This window comes from Triticum dicoccoides, chromosome 1B (assembly GCF_002162155.2).
Source record: "Triticum dicoccoides isolate Atlit2015 ecotype Zavitan chromosome 1B, WEW_v2.0, whole genome shotgun sequence".
NCBI lineage: Eukaryota > Viridiplantae > Streptophyta > Magnoliopsida > Poales > Poaceae > Triticum > Triticum dicoccoides.
Genome location: NC_041381.1, coordinates 652,432,473 through 652,445,386, shown reverse-complemented (window position 1 = coordinate 652,445,386; position 12,914 = coordinate 652,432,473). Strand labels below are relative to the sequence as shown.

General features: G+C 45.5%; 2 protein-coding genes across 3 annotated transcripts; one reads left to right on the top strand and one right to left on the bottom strand.

The window, feature by feature from the left end:
• Positions 1-1,908: 1,908 nt before the first annotated feature.
• Positions 1,909-6,266, top strand: LOC119349404 (sulfhydryl oxidase 1-like). 2 transcript variants are annotated; one of them, XM_037617435.1, is made up of 12 exons: positions 1,909-2,193; positions 2,941-2,965; positions 3,055-3,147; positions 3,505-3,686; positions 3,924-3,996; positions 4,114-4,182; positions 4,270-4,343; positions 4,429-4,582; positions 4,918-4,958; positions 5,118-5,264; positions 5,347-5,851; positions 5,937-6,266. In XM_037617435.1, the coding sequence occupies exons 1-11, from the start codon at positions 1,973-1,975 to the stop codon at positions 5,834-5,836; spliced, it is 1,569 nt and encodes a 522-aa protein (XP_037473332.1). In that variant the 5' UTR covers positions 1,909-1,972; the 3' UTR covers positions 5,837-5,851; positions 5,937-6,266. The 2 variants fall into 2 exon arrangements, with proteins under 2 accessions (XP_037473332.1, XP_037473333.1); XM_037617436.1 differs by having other exon boundaries at positions 1,914-2,193; positions 5,347-5,799.
• A 139-nt stretch (positions 6,267-6,405) lies between these two features.
• Positions 6,406-8,109, bottom strand: LOC119349405 (E3 ubiquitin-protein ligase MARCHF2-like). Its single transcript, XM_037617437.1, has 7 exons — positions 7,850-8,109; positions 7,693-7,764; positions 7,476-7,543; positions 7,279-7,396; positions 7,109-7,189; positions 6,897-6,989; positions 6,406-6,818 (listed from the first exon to the last, which is right to left on the bottom strand). Exons 1-7 carry the CDS (start codon positions 8,090-8,092, stop codon positions 6,720-6,722), a joined length of 774 nt encoding a protein of 257 aa, XP_037473334.1. The 5' UTR covers positions 8,093-8,109; the 3' UTR covers positions 6,406-6,719.
• Positions 8,110-12,914: the final 4,805 nt, after the last annotated feature.

Genomic DNA, 12,914 nt, shown 5'->3' with positions numbered 1-12,914 from the left:
TTGGCAGGTGCGTGCCCTGGCACCTGCATGACCATACGAATTTCCGATTGAGATGAGACTTGCCTAGGTGTAATAAAGGTCGTTGCTTCTTTCACATGCCTAAGATTAAATCAATATATTTTTAAGTACATAGAGGTAGACGCTCACATACACTCACCCATATAAAAGTGTGCATACACACACTTTACCCTTATAAGCGCCTTCAAGATACCAAGCCAACACAACATCTTAAGACTAAGGAGGTCACCATAGATGCCTTTGTAGTTGACGGAAATATCTTCTCCCATTAAATGAACGTTGTCAGAAAACCTGAAATAAATATTTAAAATGCAAGCACCAATATCAAGTCTAGAACTTGAATTCTGGTCGGTTGGTTCTACCACAAGGAATCTAACCATCTAAGTTACTCTCAGTTCGCGAAGAAACATGCTATTGAATGTATTGTTTCTAGGTGTAGAGTTTAGCCTTCTCTTTCCTCTTTTTATAATTTGCAATTAATAAAACAAATAATGAGCTGCTAGTGGAGCCCTCAACAGCCCTCAACAGTAAGACACTTGGTTGAGGATGAAAAAAGGCAGTGATCCTCGAGGTAGGGCATCGACGGTCGACATCGCCATCAAAATAAATAGGAGAAAAATTCGAAGAGCCCATGTCATAGATCCTGTAACGGTGAGAGGTGGAGGACGAAGTGGACAAGGCTTGTTAACATACATGGCGTCCGCGATTGAGACGCAACACAGCCGCCACTTCTTCTTAAAGAAAGAAAAGAAGCTTAGGGTCCATGTGCCTTCCGCTGGCACTGCCGATCCACCTTGTCTCCGGTGGCCCTAGGGCCATGGAGGCGTGGTGGACCCTGGGCCTTGCTAGCGGGATGGATCTTGCTCCATTTCTTGGTATTTTTTGAGTTTCTCTAGGGTGTGTCCTATTCAGGAAGACGAGACGACGACGACGGCTCCTGAAGATGAAATAACGTTCTCCCCATCTAGCCTCCGTTTTCGGTGATTCGTGTAGCATTGTCGGAGGGCGTGTGGAGGTGTGGCGCCGGCGGATCTTGCGGGATTCGGTTAGTGTTCGTCTTCGGTGGATCTGTTTGGATTCAGTCTTTGTCTGTCTTCATTTATGTGTCTATAAGTTGGATCATTTCGACCTACATGTTGGATTCAGTGACAGTTGTTATTCTAGTGTGCTGGTTGTATGGGGTCTTAACATGATGACTTCCCAACTGTCTACCACAATAAATTTGACCAGACTCTGATGAGGGATGCGCGATGACGGTGGCGCGCCTCCGATTCACACCGGTGCTTGTAGCTGTTGCTTGATGGTCTACGGATATGGATATTATCTTTTTTATTTCTGTGTTCTTTATACTGTCATGACATGTCATGATAAATCCCCGCAAAAAAAAAAGATATGTCATGATAAATAGATCGAAAGTCATCTTGGAAATAAAAACAAAATCAAGGTCATACTACAACACAAGGCCCCGTTTAATCAAACTTGCATAAATTTCGGCCATACCTAGAGAGGGCGAACTTGGGCGAAATCGCGACGTTCCTTCCAAACAAAACGGTGCTGCCTAATTCGCACCGTTTGACCTGCGAAAAAGCGTAGCGTGGCACAGCACCCAACACGAACCCCACCCAGCAAAGCCACACGAAACACACTCATCTCCAACCCCGCTACCGGTGGGCCACATGTCCCCCGCCCACCCATCCGGACCCACCGCTCAGCGGACAGATAACTGCTCCCCGGCCTTTTACTCCACTGTAGCACGGCATGATTAGGAATCCGCAGACGTAATTACGGGAAAAAGCTTTCCCCTAACCAAAAGTCTAAACCCCAGGCGGAGGCTACTAGTGGGAATACTACTGCTGGTCTGACCAATCGCAGCACGAGAGCTGCGCGGGTGTCCGAAGCGGATCGCTCCCCGCCGCGCCGGACCGGCGAGATCCAGCCCCCGCCGGCCGATCCCATGGCTCCCGCGGCGGCGCGGGCCCTCCTCCTCGCCCTCGCCGTCGCCTCCTCCCTCGCGGGGCGCGCGGGCGCGCTCCGTTCGCTGGGCGTCGGCGACGGGGCCGGGGCCGGGGCCGCCGCGCAGGGGGACTACGCCGTGGACCTCAACGCCACCAGCTTCGACGCCTTCCTCACCGCCTCGCGGGAGCAGTTCGCCGTCGTCGAGTTCTTCGCCCACTGGTCAGTCGCTCCCCCGGCTTGATTCGCGTGTCTATTTTATTTTATTCCATATACGGATTGCTTCGATTCGATTTGATCCGGAATCGCGGGACGGGTTCGGGATAGCCTGGTGGCCCGAGGTGTGGCGCGTGGCTTCATGCCGTTGTCGATCTGTCGGTCGCAAATCGGAAATGATTAGTTCGCCTCTGATTTCAGCTACTGAGCACGGTATTAACCCCCTTGTGCGTAGTTCTGTGTATATCTCAGAGCAGCGCGGTTGTATTTTCTTCGTTTGTTTCTGAAATCGCCACTGACTGCATCATGATGATTTTGTTAACCCACTGAAGAATTACCCAACACTTCAATGCTCTGCAACACTATGCCGTGTTTCATTCTAGAATCTATGCTCTAGAGTGTTCCCGTCCCGGCCAATCTTATTTTGGGTTGACTTGTTAGGCTATTGGTATTAAACACTTAAACTATTGATCATTATGCCTAGCTACTTAATAGACATGGCCACATGGGTGATACCACTGCCTCTCAGTTAGAGAATATTCACTGATAGAACATCTTTTTTGCCCCTAGTAAATTACTGCTTGCCAAATTTGAAACCATCTTTACATACAAAATTTGAAGGACTGACTGGCTTGCCTCTGTGCAAACATACTCTTAACACCCTGTTGGTACTCCATTTCATTCCTGCTTAGTGTTATTTGTTTCCGGCTTGTTTTATTTCTGCTTACTAAAATGCCCATCATGCTTGTGCAGGTGTCCAGCTTGCAGAAACTACAAGGTATTGAGCCTATGGTTGTAGAGTGTATCATATATTCATATGATCTGAAAAGCCGCTCTTGCTGAGCTTGATTTCTTCCTTACCTGCAGCCCCATTATGAGAAGGTTGCAAAACTTTTCAATGGTCCAGATGCTGCACATCCTGGGAGAATACTGATGGCTAGGGTTGATTGTGCATCAAAGGTACAGTACTTCTCACAAAGGCTGATAATCTTCATCAGTTTGCTCAAGCTAAACAACTAATAATAAGAAGCTTTAAAGGCGATATTATGCAGTTCTGTTACTGCATGGCAAAATAACGTAGAGAAGTATCGATGTGCATCTTCAGTTTATAGTTCTCCTGTTTGTTATTGCCAACCTGAAGGCTAGAAATACAGGAGGTTCTTCTAATGTGAATTTTTTTGTCTCTCATTTAATTTAATTCTCATTCTGTCAGAAACCCAATATACTGAATTTTACTGATAACTTATTAGTCCCTCGAGCAGTGGTGTGCATTGGCATGCAGTGATGTTTTATTTCTTTTGAATGTTGGCAGCACAGGTGAACGTAGATCTTTGCAGTAGATTTTCTGTTGACCATTATCCTTTCCTACTTTGGGGACCCCCACCAAAATTTGCTAACACTAAGTGGGACCGGAAGCAAGAGAAAAGCGACATAAAATTGATTGATGATGGAAGAACAGCAGAGCGTTTACTTAAGTGGATAAATAAGCAACTGGAAAGGCAAGTTTTTCTCCCAACTATTTCACTATTGCTAAAAGTTCGGTTGATATGTCATCTACCGAACTATTAAATTTTTGTGCACCTATTTCTGTTACCTCTGTTTCTTAACTAAGTACATATGTGTGTGTATTTGGGCTTAACATCTTATTCTGTTGCTTAGATGCTTCTATCTTTTCGTTCATTTCTACCATTACAGGCATGATGGATTTATTAATATACCCTCTATGCTATGTGCAGCTCGTTCACTTTGGATGACAAAAAATATGAGAATGAAAATGTGCTTCCAAACAATGCTTCAGATCCTAAGAAGGTACAGCTGCATAATTTATTTGTTGAGCCAATTGCATAAAATCTTATTTCATGCACTAGCAAGCAGTTTATTGAGTCCTTCAGAACCTTCGTTGATGTACTCAATCTGTTGTATTAGGTTGTTCAAGCAATTTACGATGTTGAGGAAGCAACAGCTCATGCGTTACAGATAATTTTGGAGCACAAGGTTCTAGTTAAATGATCAAAATTCACAAATGACATGCTAGTTGCTGCTCTTTTTCTGACTACTGCTACTGTTACTTGCAAACTGTAGATGATCAAAGCAGACACTCGTGACTCTCTTATAAGGTTTTTACAAATTTTGGTGGCTCATCATCCATCCAAGAGGTATGAGGGTGCTCTTTTGAATTTGTAGTGATGAAGTATAGTTATTCTGCATTGTTCATTTTGTAAATGTTTTTGTTGATCATAGGTGTCGAAGAGGATCTGCTGAGCTGCTTATTAACTTGGATGATCACTGGCCTTCAAACCTCTCTTTAAGTTCACAAGACAGTTCTAAATTGTTGGAAAGTGTTGCAGCAGATAACCACAAGATCTGTGGAAAGGAGGTGCCTCGCGGTTACTGGGTATGTCCTCTTTCTTATGCTTAGCCTGATGCCGATTTCTTTTCTATGTGTTCTCTTAAATTGGGATCTTGTTGATATCCCACGCACACATGATCTGAACTAGTGATTTGCTTTATTTAGGTATAGATTGTTCAGTCCTGATTTACTCTAGCCTAATATCTGACGCATTTTGTCAGCAGACCATGCTTTGCTTTAGGCATGTGATTCCTTCCTTGTAGAGCCAATTTCTATTTCCCATAGTTGTTTAACTAAAAGGATACAAAGAATGTATTGTGTATGTGTTTTTCATTTTGTTTAGTTCAGATTTGCTCTTCTTATTTTTGTTTTTGCTGCAGATGTTCTGTCGTGGAAGTAAAAGTGAAACAAGAGGATTTAGGTGACGTCTGCTCTCTGTATAATTTTCATTTGGTGCAATTTTATTTTTTTGGTATTATGCGGACTCTTTTATGTACGTTTTTTTAATTAAAGTAGGCTGTCGGACAGGCAGATGAAAAATGTTGTTATTGACAACTTAATATCTCATGAACTTAATCAGCTGTGGTCTATGGGTTTTGCTGCATTCACTTACTGTCCAAATTGGGGATGGAGAAAGCCAATCAACCTTTACATCAATATGTGATTTCATACACAATTTCTTCATCTGTGAGGAATGCCGCAAACACTTCTATGATATGTGCTCAAGGTTTGCAAAACAAACTTTGTGTTACATTGTTGTTTTAAAAAAAAAAATCTACTACATACCTGACTGTGGCCTTTGCTTGTAGTGTGTCAGTTCCCTTCAAGTCAGCCCGTGATCTCAGCCTCTGGCTATGGAGCACACATAACAAAGTTAATGAGAGGTTGATGAAAGAAGAAAAGGATATGGGAACTGGCGATCCATCATTTCCTAAGGCTATCTGGCCTCCAAAGGCACTCTGCCCATCTTGCTATCGTTCTTCAAGCAGGACGAGTGGCGGGGCCTTGCAGGTTGACTGGAATGAGGATGAAGTGTTTCCATTCTTGGTTAACTACTATGGGAAGACGCTCGTATCATCCTATAAAGAAACCTACACGGAGTCTCTTCAAGGGAGGACCCAAGTAGGGGCGGCACTTGCTGACGATGCCGCCTCCTCGCATGCTGCAAGAGTCCCAATTGGAGCTGCCCTGGGTGTTGCAGTTGCCAGCTGTACATTTGGGGCACTAGCTTGCTTCTGGAGAACCCAGCAGAAGAACAGAAAGTACTCGTACCGTTTACACTCTTTAAAGAAAATATGATTAGACAATTTTTAGGTTGGTAGGATATCATTCTTGCCGTGTGCGTATACGGAATTCAAATCATAGAGAAGTGATTAGGTTCTACTTGTCGATTTTACAGGCAAAGAAAGAACTGGAACTGAAAAACAGCCCACCGGTTGCTCACCGTGCACTTCATCAGAGGTGGCCTCCGTGAATGTATATTTCTTGGATGGGTTAAAAATCTTGGTAAGTAGCTCACAGATGAAAATCCAGTGTTGGAGCTGTCATTTACAGATGAAAAACTTGCAGAAGCATGATGACCTAACTTGCACCTTGTTATAGGGCTCAAAATGTAGTTCTGTTTTTACCATAGAGTTGTGATCTGATTGCTGGACATGGATGAACTGTTGATGCCGTTTGAACCGTGAAATTTTGAACTAAGTGCTAATCCTTAAGTCTTGCGACTTTATATCGGATGTACTCTGTCTATGGTATCGAAATTTGTGCTGTCGACAACAGCATGGTAGTGCACCTAGAGGCTGATATACCTTACACAAGCAGCATTTGGAACTGGCGAATTGTCGAGCAACAATAACAACAACAATGTAGGCGATAGAGTGATTCCTGCATTTTCTCTGCGCATCGAATGTACATTGCACAAGTCTAAAATTCCTACATCATCTTGTACTCCTGTCCCTTGTCATGTACAGCAGGCACACTCCATCTTCATGGCTTCTGAAGCCAGTGTCCATGTATGTACATATGCACATTTTTTCTTTCGATATGTACAGGTATTCCGAAGATCATATACGTACAGCCACAAGCCCACAGCTCACAATTATTATGTACATATCCTCCATCTCTTATGTTAACATGATCATATACTTGAGGACTGATGTCCATATATGTTTTCCTTGGTGCACTACTGGATGGTGATAACCACACGTTGTTGCTGTGGCGGAATTGGCACCGGCTGCGTGCTCCCTGCGGCTTCTGGTTCTGAAACCTGACCATGCATAGCCTGCATTGCGTTCCATTTCCATTTCAGCAAGAAACTTCATACAAATTTCAGCACTAGGATCTAGTTGGTTTTACAAACCTGCCACTCGCTGCGTCGATAAAGCAGTTCGGTCACTGCGACCAAGATGATGTAAACAGGTATCACAATTCCAGCAGTTCTAAGCATCAGCAGCTGGTTCCACAAAACAAAATTTTGCACACATCAGGTTACATTTGCTGGGTTCCATATGTATGCATCTAGTCTAAGGAAAACGTGTGGATTGTATCCAAATTTCCCGGAGCCTCACTTACGGTGACCAGGGCAATGGTGTAGACGCCTTGTTCGCCGAGGTAGACCGAGATGGCGTCGTGGAGCACCAGGAGAAGCATCAGCTGAGGTTGCAACAATGTTTCATCAGGTTGTTAATTTTCCAAGCCGTCGAACGAAACAACGGATGTCTGTATGTTTCACCGGCACTTACAGTTATAGCAATTATGCGACAGCAGATTACAGCTTTCGGGGTGGAAGCTTGGCGATCGTACTCGTAGCTTGTCGAGGTGGAAGAGCTCCGGGCCTGTGCCTGGATGTACGCAGGGGTTCTGCTAATGTAAAGAGCATTAGATGATCCATTTGTGAGATGTCATATGTTTGACAGGTGAAGCATTGGAAGATTGGTACCTGAAGAAGATGGAGTTTCTTCCCTGCTGAAACAGCTTGGAAGGAGCCTTGTAGTTTGGTGTGAATTGCTGTTTTACCATCAACAAACACAAGCTATACATCAGTGGATGACAGCATGACAGCATGCAGTTATCTAGCATATTGTTAGATGATTTGAGATAATAATTTCTCCATGAGTCAGTCATGTGCACAAGTTATCAGGGAAACTAAATTTTACCTGCAAGCATATCTCACATATGGTGTCCCCCTTCTCGTCGCACCACCTCTGGACGCATGTCCGGTGAGCATACTGAAAGACACACCGATTCAATTCAGCTACTGCTTTCAGACAAGAGCAATGTACGTACGTACAGTATATGCCAAGACGTTTTTACCTTCAGGCTGCCCTTGCAGGAGCAAGGGGCCTCCATGCAGGTCTCGTCGCCGTCCTCCTGGCAGATCCTGCATTCCACCAGCACGCCGCTCTTCGGCCTGCCGCCGCCACCTCCGACGACCACGGCCTCCCCACCGCCCGCCGGCGTCGAGGACGAAGCCGCATTGGAGGCCTCGTCGATGGCGGACTGCACCGTGGACGCCGTGAGCAGCCGGCCCGCCATCACCGCGAAATGGTCCGTCATCGACCCCCGGCCTGGAAGGATCACATATAGCTAGCGTACGTCGGCCGATGCAGCGCCCGTCCAAGGCAAGGTAACGTCGGAAGCGGGGGAATTGCCCGAGAAGCGTGGACGGAGATGGCAAGCAAGGTCAGGAGGGAAGGGGAGGGAATGGAAGGTTGAGGAGCTGAGGAGGCTTGCAGGCCGGGGCTTTGATCTGCCGGGTATCTGAAGAAGCGGCGAGGGGGAAGCAAGAGATGGAGTGGGCGCCGTCGCTGTTGCTCTTGCAGTCTTGATTGATTCTGAGACCAAGTACTCCCTCCGTTCGGAATTACTTGTCGCAGAAATGGATGTATCGGACGTATTTTAGTTCTAAATACGTCCATTTCCGAGACGAGTAATTCCGAACAGAGGGAGGAAGTACTAGTTAATGATGAAAAGGAAGCTAACATCCATCGATCATTGTCATATCATATCTTGCTGCAAAGTGAGTTATTCCGGTTTCAACTGCCATATGGCGATCTTTTCTTGCTTGCATTGGGTTGTGGGGTGTGCTTTAATCTTGGAGTGGGAGAGGTTGACAGGTGGAGCTGTTGGAGATTAAGTTTTGGATGAGGCGGCTTTCCATCTCCATGGCTTGGCTGGCTGTTGGGAACATCTGACGACCGAATCTCTCCTGCTTCCTTCCTACACGTTTCTTTGTCTTGTTGCTGATTATTAATTAATTTGAAGAAGAATCTCTCGGCGAGACGGCCGCTTGTATATTGAAAAACTTAAGCTATCTCCCAATATTCAAGCTTTCGAGACCTCTCGGAGGACCCCCACCCGTCCCCCGCGCCCCTCTCCGAAGCGACACGAGGAACCCTAGCCGCCCCCCCCCCCTCGCCCCGCCACCCTCCTCCACCATTCCCTCCTCCTCGCCGCCGCCGAGGGCCACTGCCGGGCAAAGCCCGGGTAGTGCCGGCGACGGCGGGGCGGGGCTTCTCACTGGCACGACTCTCTCTTCTTCCTCGCGGGCGGCGCAATCGTTCTTGGTGGGCTTGGTGGCGCGGTGCCTCGAAGCTCCGGCGGCGGCTCGTTCTGTGGTGGGCTGGAGGGCTTGTCCCCGTCCAGTGGTGCCGCCTCGATAGATTGGATCGGGCCGGGCCGTGGTAGCCTGTCAGGCAAGGGGTCGTCGAGTCTCGCGGCCTCTAAGGTGCCGGCGACGGTGTGTGCTCGGCCTGGTGGTGTTGGTGGTGGTGGAGGCCCATGCACGAGAGTTGGATTTCTTCGAACAGATCTGGATGAAAACTTGCTTTCGGGTACTACCAAGGCCGGCGGTGGCGGCGCTATATGTGTCGTTCCCTTCTTGAATGATGCCTTGGAGAAATTCAAGCCCACTCTTTGCTACCTCCGGGGGAAACCCTGGATCAGTAGATCGGATGACGGAGACGCTCTGGTGTCCTTTCCCCCTTGAGGGCGTCATTCTTGGAGGTACACACGGGCTCGAGGTACCAGAGGACGGCTTTTTTGGTGGAGCGGTGCTTCATCTTACACATTGATGGCGACGGATCTCGGCTGCATGGCGCTGTGGAGACTCGGCGTCCGATGCGCAGAGATGGATTCGCGCATGAGGAGGATGTTGTCCGGTGTCATGGTGGCGTCGATGGCAGAGAGGCTTGGCAAAGTCGGTGCATTAGTTTCTTTTCTGAAGAGGGATTGATGGAAGATGGCGGCGACGATACAGAGAGTGCGTCGGACCAGCTTGTGTCCCAAACCCAGTATGTGGCTTGGTTGGGGCCTCTCGCTTTAGATGTTAGGCATTTATGCGATGTCTGTTTGGTATTAGATTTGGACTATCGGCAGCCCTTCATCAGATGGATAAGAGTAGCGACAGTTGTTGCTTAGATGGTGGCTTCAGGCTACCTGATATACTACTTTGTAAGGTCTTTATGAATAATTAATAAAATGGGCGCATGCGTCGCTCAGATGCAGAGACCAGGGGTTAACCTCCTTTTTAAAAAAAAATCCTGACATTCCCATTCCTCCCAAAGTCTTATATTTTTCCTCACAGTCCTATACCCCTGAACACATTTCCTCTATTCAGTCGTAACCTGCAGCTGGGGGCTCTCTAAACACAGAGAACTATCTAGAGGATGCCAAACCGGAGATGAAAACCGTGAGAATAGCACGTACGTGAGTAGCACAAACGATGCATGACATGCATTGAGCGTGTTATAGTTTGGTCGTTTGATAATATGTTTCCGTTACACAACATTTTTGAAGACTACATATGAACAAAATGAGAGTGTTTGTCATGCGAAACATGTATACCTTTTAGTAGTATTCCATTATAGATAGATGATTTTTCTTCCTCCAGAAATTTTATAGTGATGTTTCAGCTATTAACAAAGGAATGATTTGTAATTGCACAAGGCTACGTAAAGCCCGGAAAAGCTATGTCTCGCTTATTGCGAGATAGAAGAAGCGTCCGCCTTCAGCCTCCGGCGAAGTAGGTCGGCCCAACAACGTTTTCCAGTGTTTTGGGGGACCTACCACGGACCAGTTTGGGGAACCTTCCAGCAAGCGGTTTTGGAACTTTCCCCTGGTTTGAGGGAGGCTTCATTCGATTTTTCTTTAGATATATTTTTCTACTTTTTTATATTGGTTTTATTTACAGTTTTTATTTCTATACTTTTTGTTTTTTCATGTTCGTTTTTATGTTTCCTCTTTTTCTTCATTTCCTTGTTTCTTCTTCTTTTTTTCAAATGTTTTCCTTAAAAAAGAGTGGATATTATTTCACATCTCACGAAATATTTTCATAAAAATTGTATTTTATTTTACATGTTTCTGATCATTTTTAGAACATTTGAACATCTTTCACTGGTTATAGATTTTTTTACATGTCAAGAACATTTTTGTAAAACATTGTGACGCCAAATGTTTACACTTTCGTGAAAAAAATTGAACATGTGCAAATTTATTTTAAATGGTTACAAATCATTGAAAATTTTAAAAATTGCACAATTTTTTTAAAAAATCATAACATTTTTAGTAATGTCATAAACAATTTTTAATTGTGTGAAAATTATTGTTGAATGGTACCAATACTTTTTAAATGTCATGAAACTTTGATTAAAAATGTGAGCACACTTTTTTGATCTGCATGAACATTTCTTAATAAATGAAGAATTATTTTTAGAAAATTTATAAAAAACAAATATTTTAAAATATATTTTACTCCCTAGGAGAATATTTTTTAATATAGAAATATAAAGGTAAAAAATCCAAGAAGAACAGTAGTATTTACTACTTTATAGAAGCTAGCTAGCGTTTCAGTGCTAGGGAAAAGAAACAAAAACAATTTATTTTTTGGCTCCAAAGATGCACAAGGTTTTATAGGGTTTTTAAGGGCTTCAAGGTTTTATAGGTGTGTGCAAAATTTCGGGGCAATTTGCCATTGGAGAAGCTCTGAAAAAAAATGTTTTGAGAAAGTTTCCAATTTTTATGATTTTGGAGCAATTATTTTGTTTTTTCTGTCCCTAGCTCCTCCAATGTCAAATTGCCATGAGATTTTGCACGCCCCTATAAATTTGTTCATCGTTTATGTGCAAAAGAATTAGATTTTAAATACTTTTGCCAGTATTTTCGAGTTTACTGTTCCACGGGGGAGCATATGTGCTCGTGATCAACTATGAATTACTATCATCGCAAAAAAAATTATGAATTACTAGCTAGCGAGGGCTACATAGGTTTGTACGCATCTTGCTAGTCGGGCCTGGACTTATTAACCTGGCCAACACATCCATCGATCTTGCTACAAGAGAGACATAGACGTGTCGGGAAGCGTCTATAAGTCGCTCTTCCCGATATGGCACAGGCATTCACTGACGTCGTGCATGGCGTCACTCACCTATTGGGTTGGTCCACTCATACTCATCTTTAGCTAGCGACACTAATAACTACTAGCCGTAAGTCCTATTCGGCGCTTATAGCGCCAACTACAGTGCATTTGGTATACACCGCCCATACCCCTCGGGTCCACTTTTGTAGTGGGTCGCCCCATCGGAAATTGATAGGCGCGGAGGAGCGCGCACGCTCCCGGTATCGCTATCCATTCAACTCGTTTTGGGATGTGGTCCGTACGTTGAATTGTAGGCTTGCAGGGTATCTGTACGTCATAAAGAGCTATTTATATACAGAACTTGGTCTTGGACGGCCGTTGGTTTCTCACGGCGCGTCATCGCCCCTGCCGTTTACGACCGCGACGCCGTCACACATGGTGGGAGGCAGCGCTTGCTCGGTCCATCGTTGGCGCCTGTCGTTTATTTAGCTGACCCGCACATACTTGCTCACTCGATTCCCCAAATTTGATTTAAGAACCCTAGCTACAGCTCATGGCGAACGCCAACCAAGATGCAAATCTGATCGCCCTCCCTGTAGTCCCCTACCCGGATTGCGGCAGGGTAGTGGTGACATACGTCGCCTGCCAAGGTCAGTTCGCCGGCGAGCGCTTCCTCAGTCGATGGCAGCCGGGACGAGGTGGAATGCATGGCAGGAAGCCTACACAGAGCACCTGGATTCGGTTGGGCCGTGGACAGCTCTGCTGGCGCAAATTGATCCAGGCCAGCAGCAAATCGCACCACCAAATGAAGCTGGGCAGGCACTCCAAAAGCATGCTATTAAGTACTACAGGGCTTGCTGGGCAGGCGTTCCAAAAGCATTCAAAAATCAACTACATGGTACAGTGCTATGCCCCGCCCATGGCCTAAACCACGGACGTGTACACAGCTGTTTGGTCGGTGCCAGCTCGGTTGAGTTGTCTGTCGAGCATATAAGCCTATCTGAACAAAACAATCATGTATCT

Excerpts from the sequence above, each read along its gene's own strand:
- LOC119349405 (XM_037617437.1), bottom strand. The coding sequence starts at position 8,092 with ATGACGGACCATTTCGCGGTGATGGCGGGCCGGCTGCTCACGGCGTCC. Across the intron at positions 6,990-7,108 it reads ACACCATTGCCCTGGTCACC|CTGCTGATGCTTAGAACTGC; the intron begins GTAAGTGAGGCT and ends TTGTGGAACCAG. Across the intron at positions 6,819-6,896 it reads ATCGACGCAGCGAGTGGCAG|GCTATGCATGGTCAGGTTTC; the intron begins GTTTGTAAAACC and ends AACGCAATGCAG.
- LOC119349404 (XM_037617435.1), top strand. The coding sequence starts at position 1,973 with ATGGCTCCCGCGGCGGCGCGGGCCCTCCTCCTCGCCCTCGCCGTCGCC. Across the intron at positions 2,966-3,054 it reads CAGCTTGCAGAAACTACAAG|CCCCATTATGAGAAGGTTGC; the intron begins GTATTGAGCCTA and ends CCTTACCTGCAG. Across the intron at positions 3,687-3,923 it reads ATAAATAAGCAACTGGAAAG|CTCGTTCACTTTGGATGACA; the intron begins GCAAGTTTTTCT and ends TGCTATGTGCAG.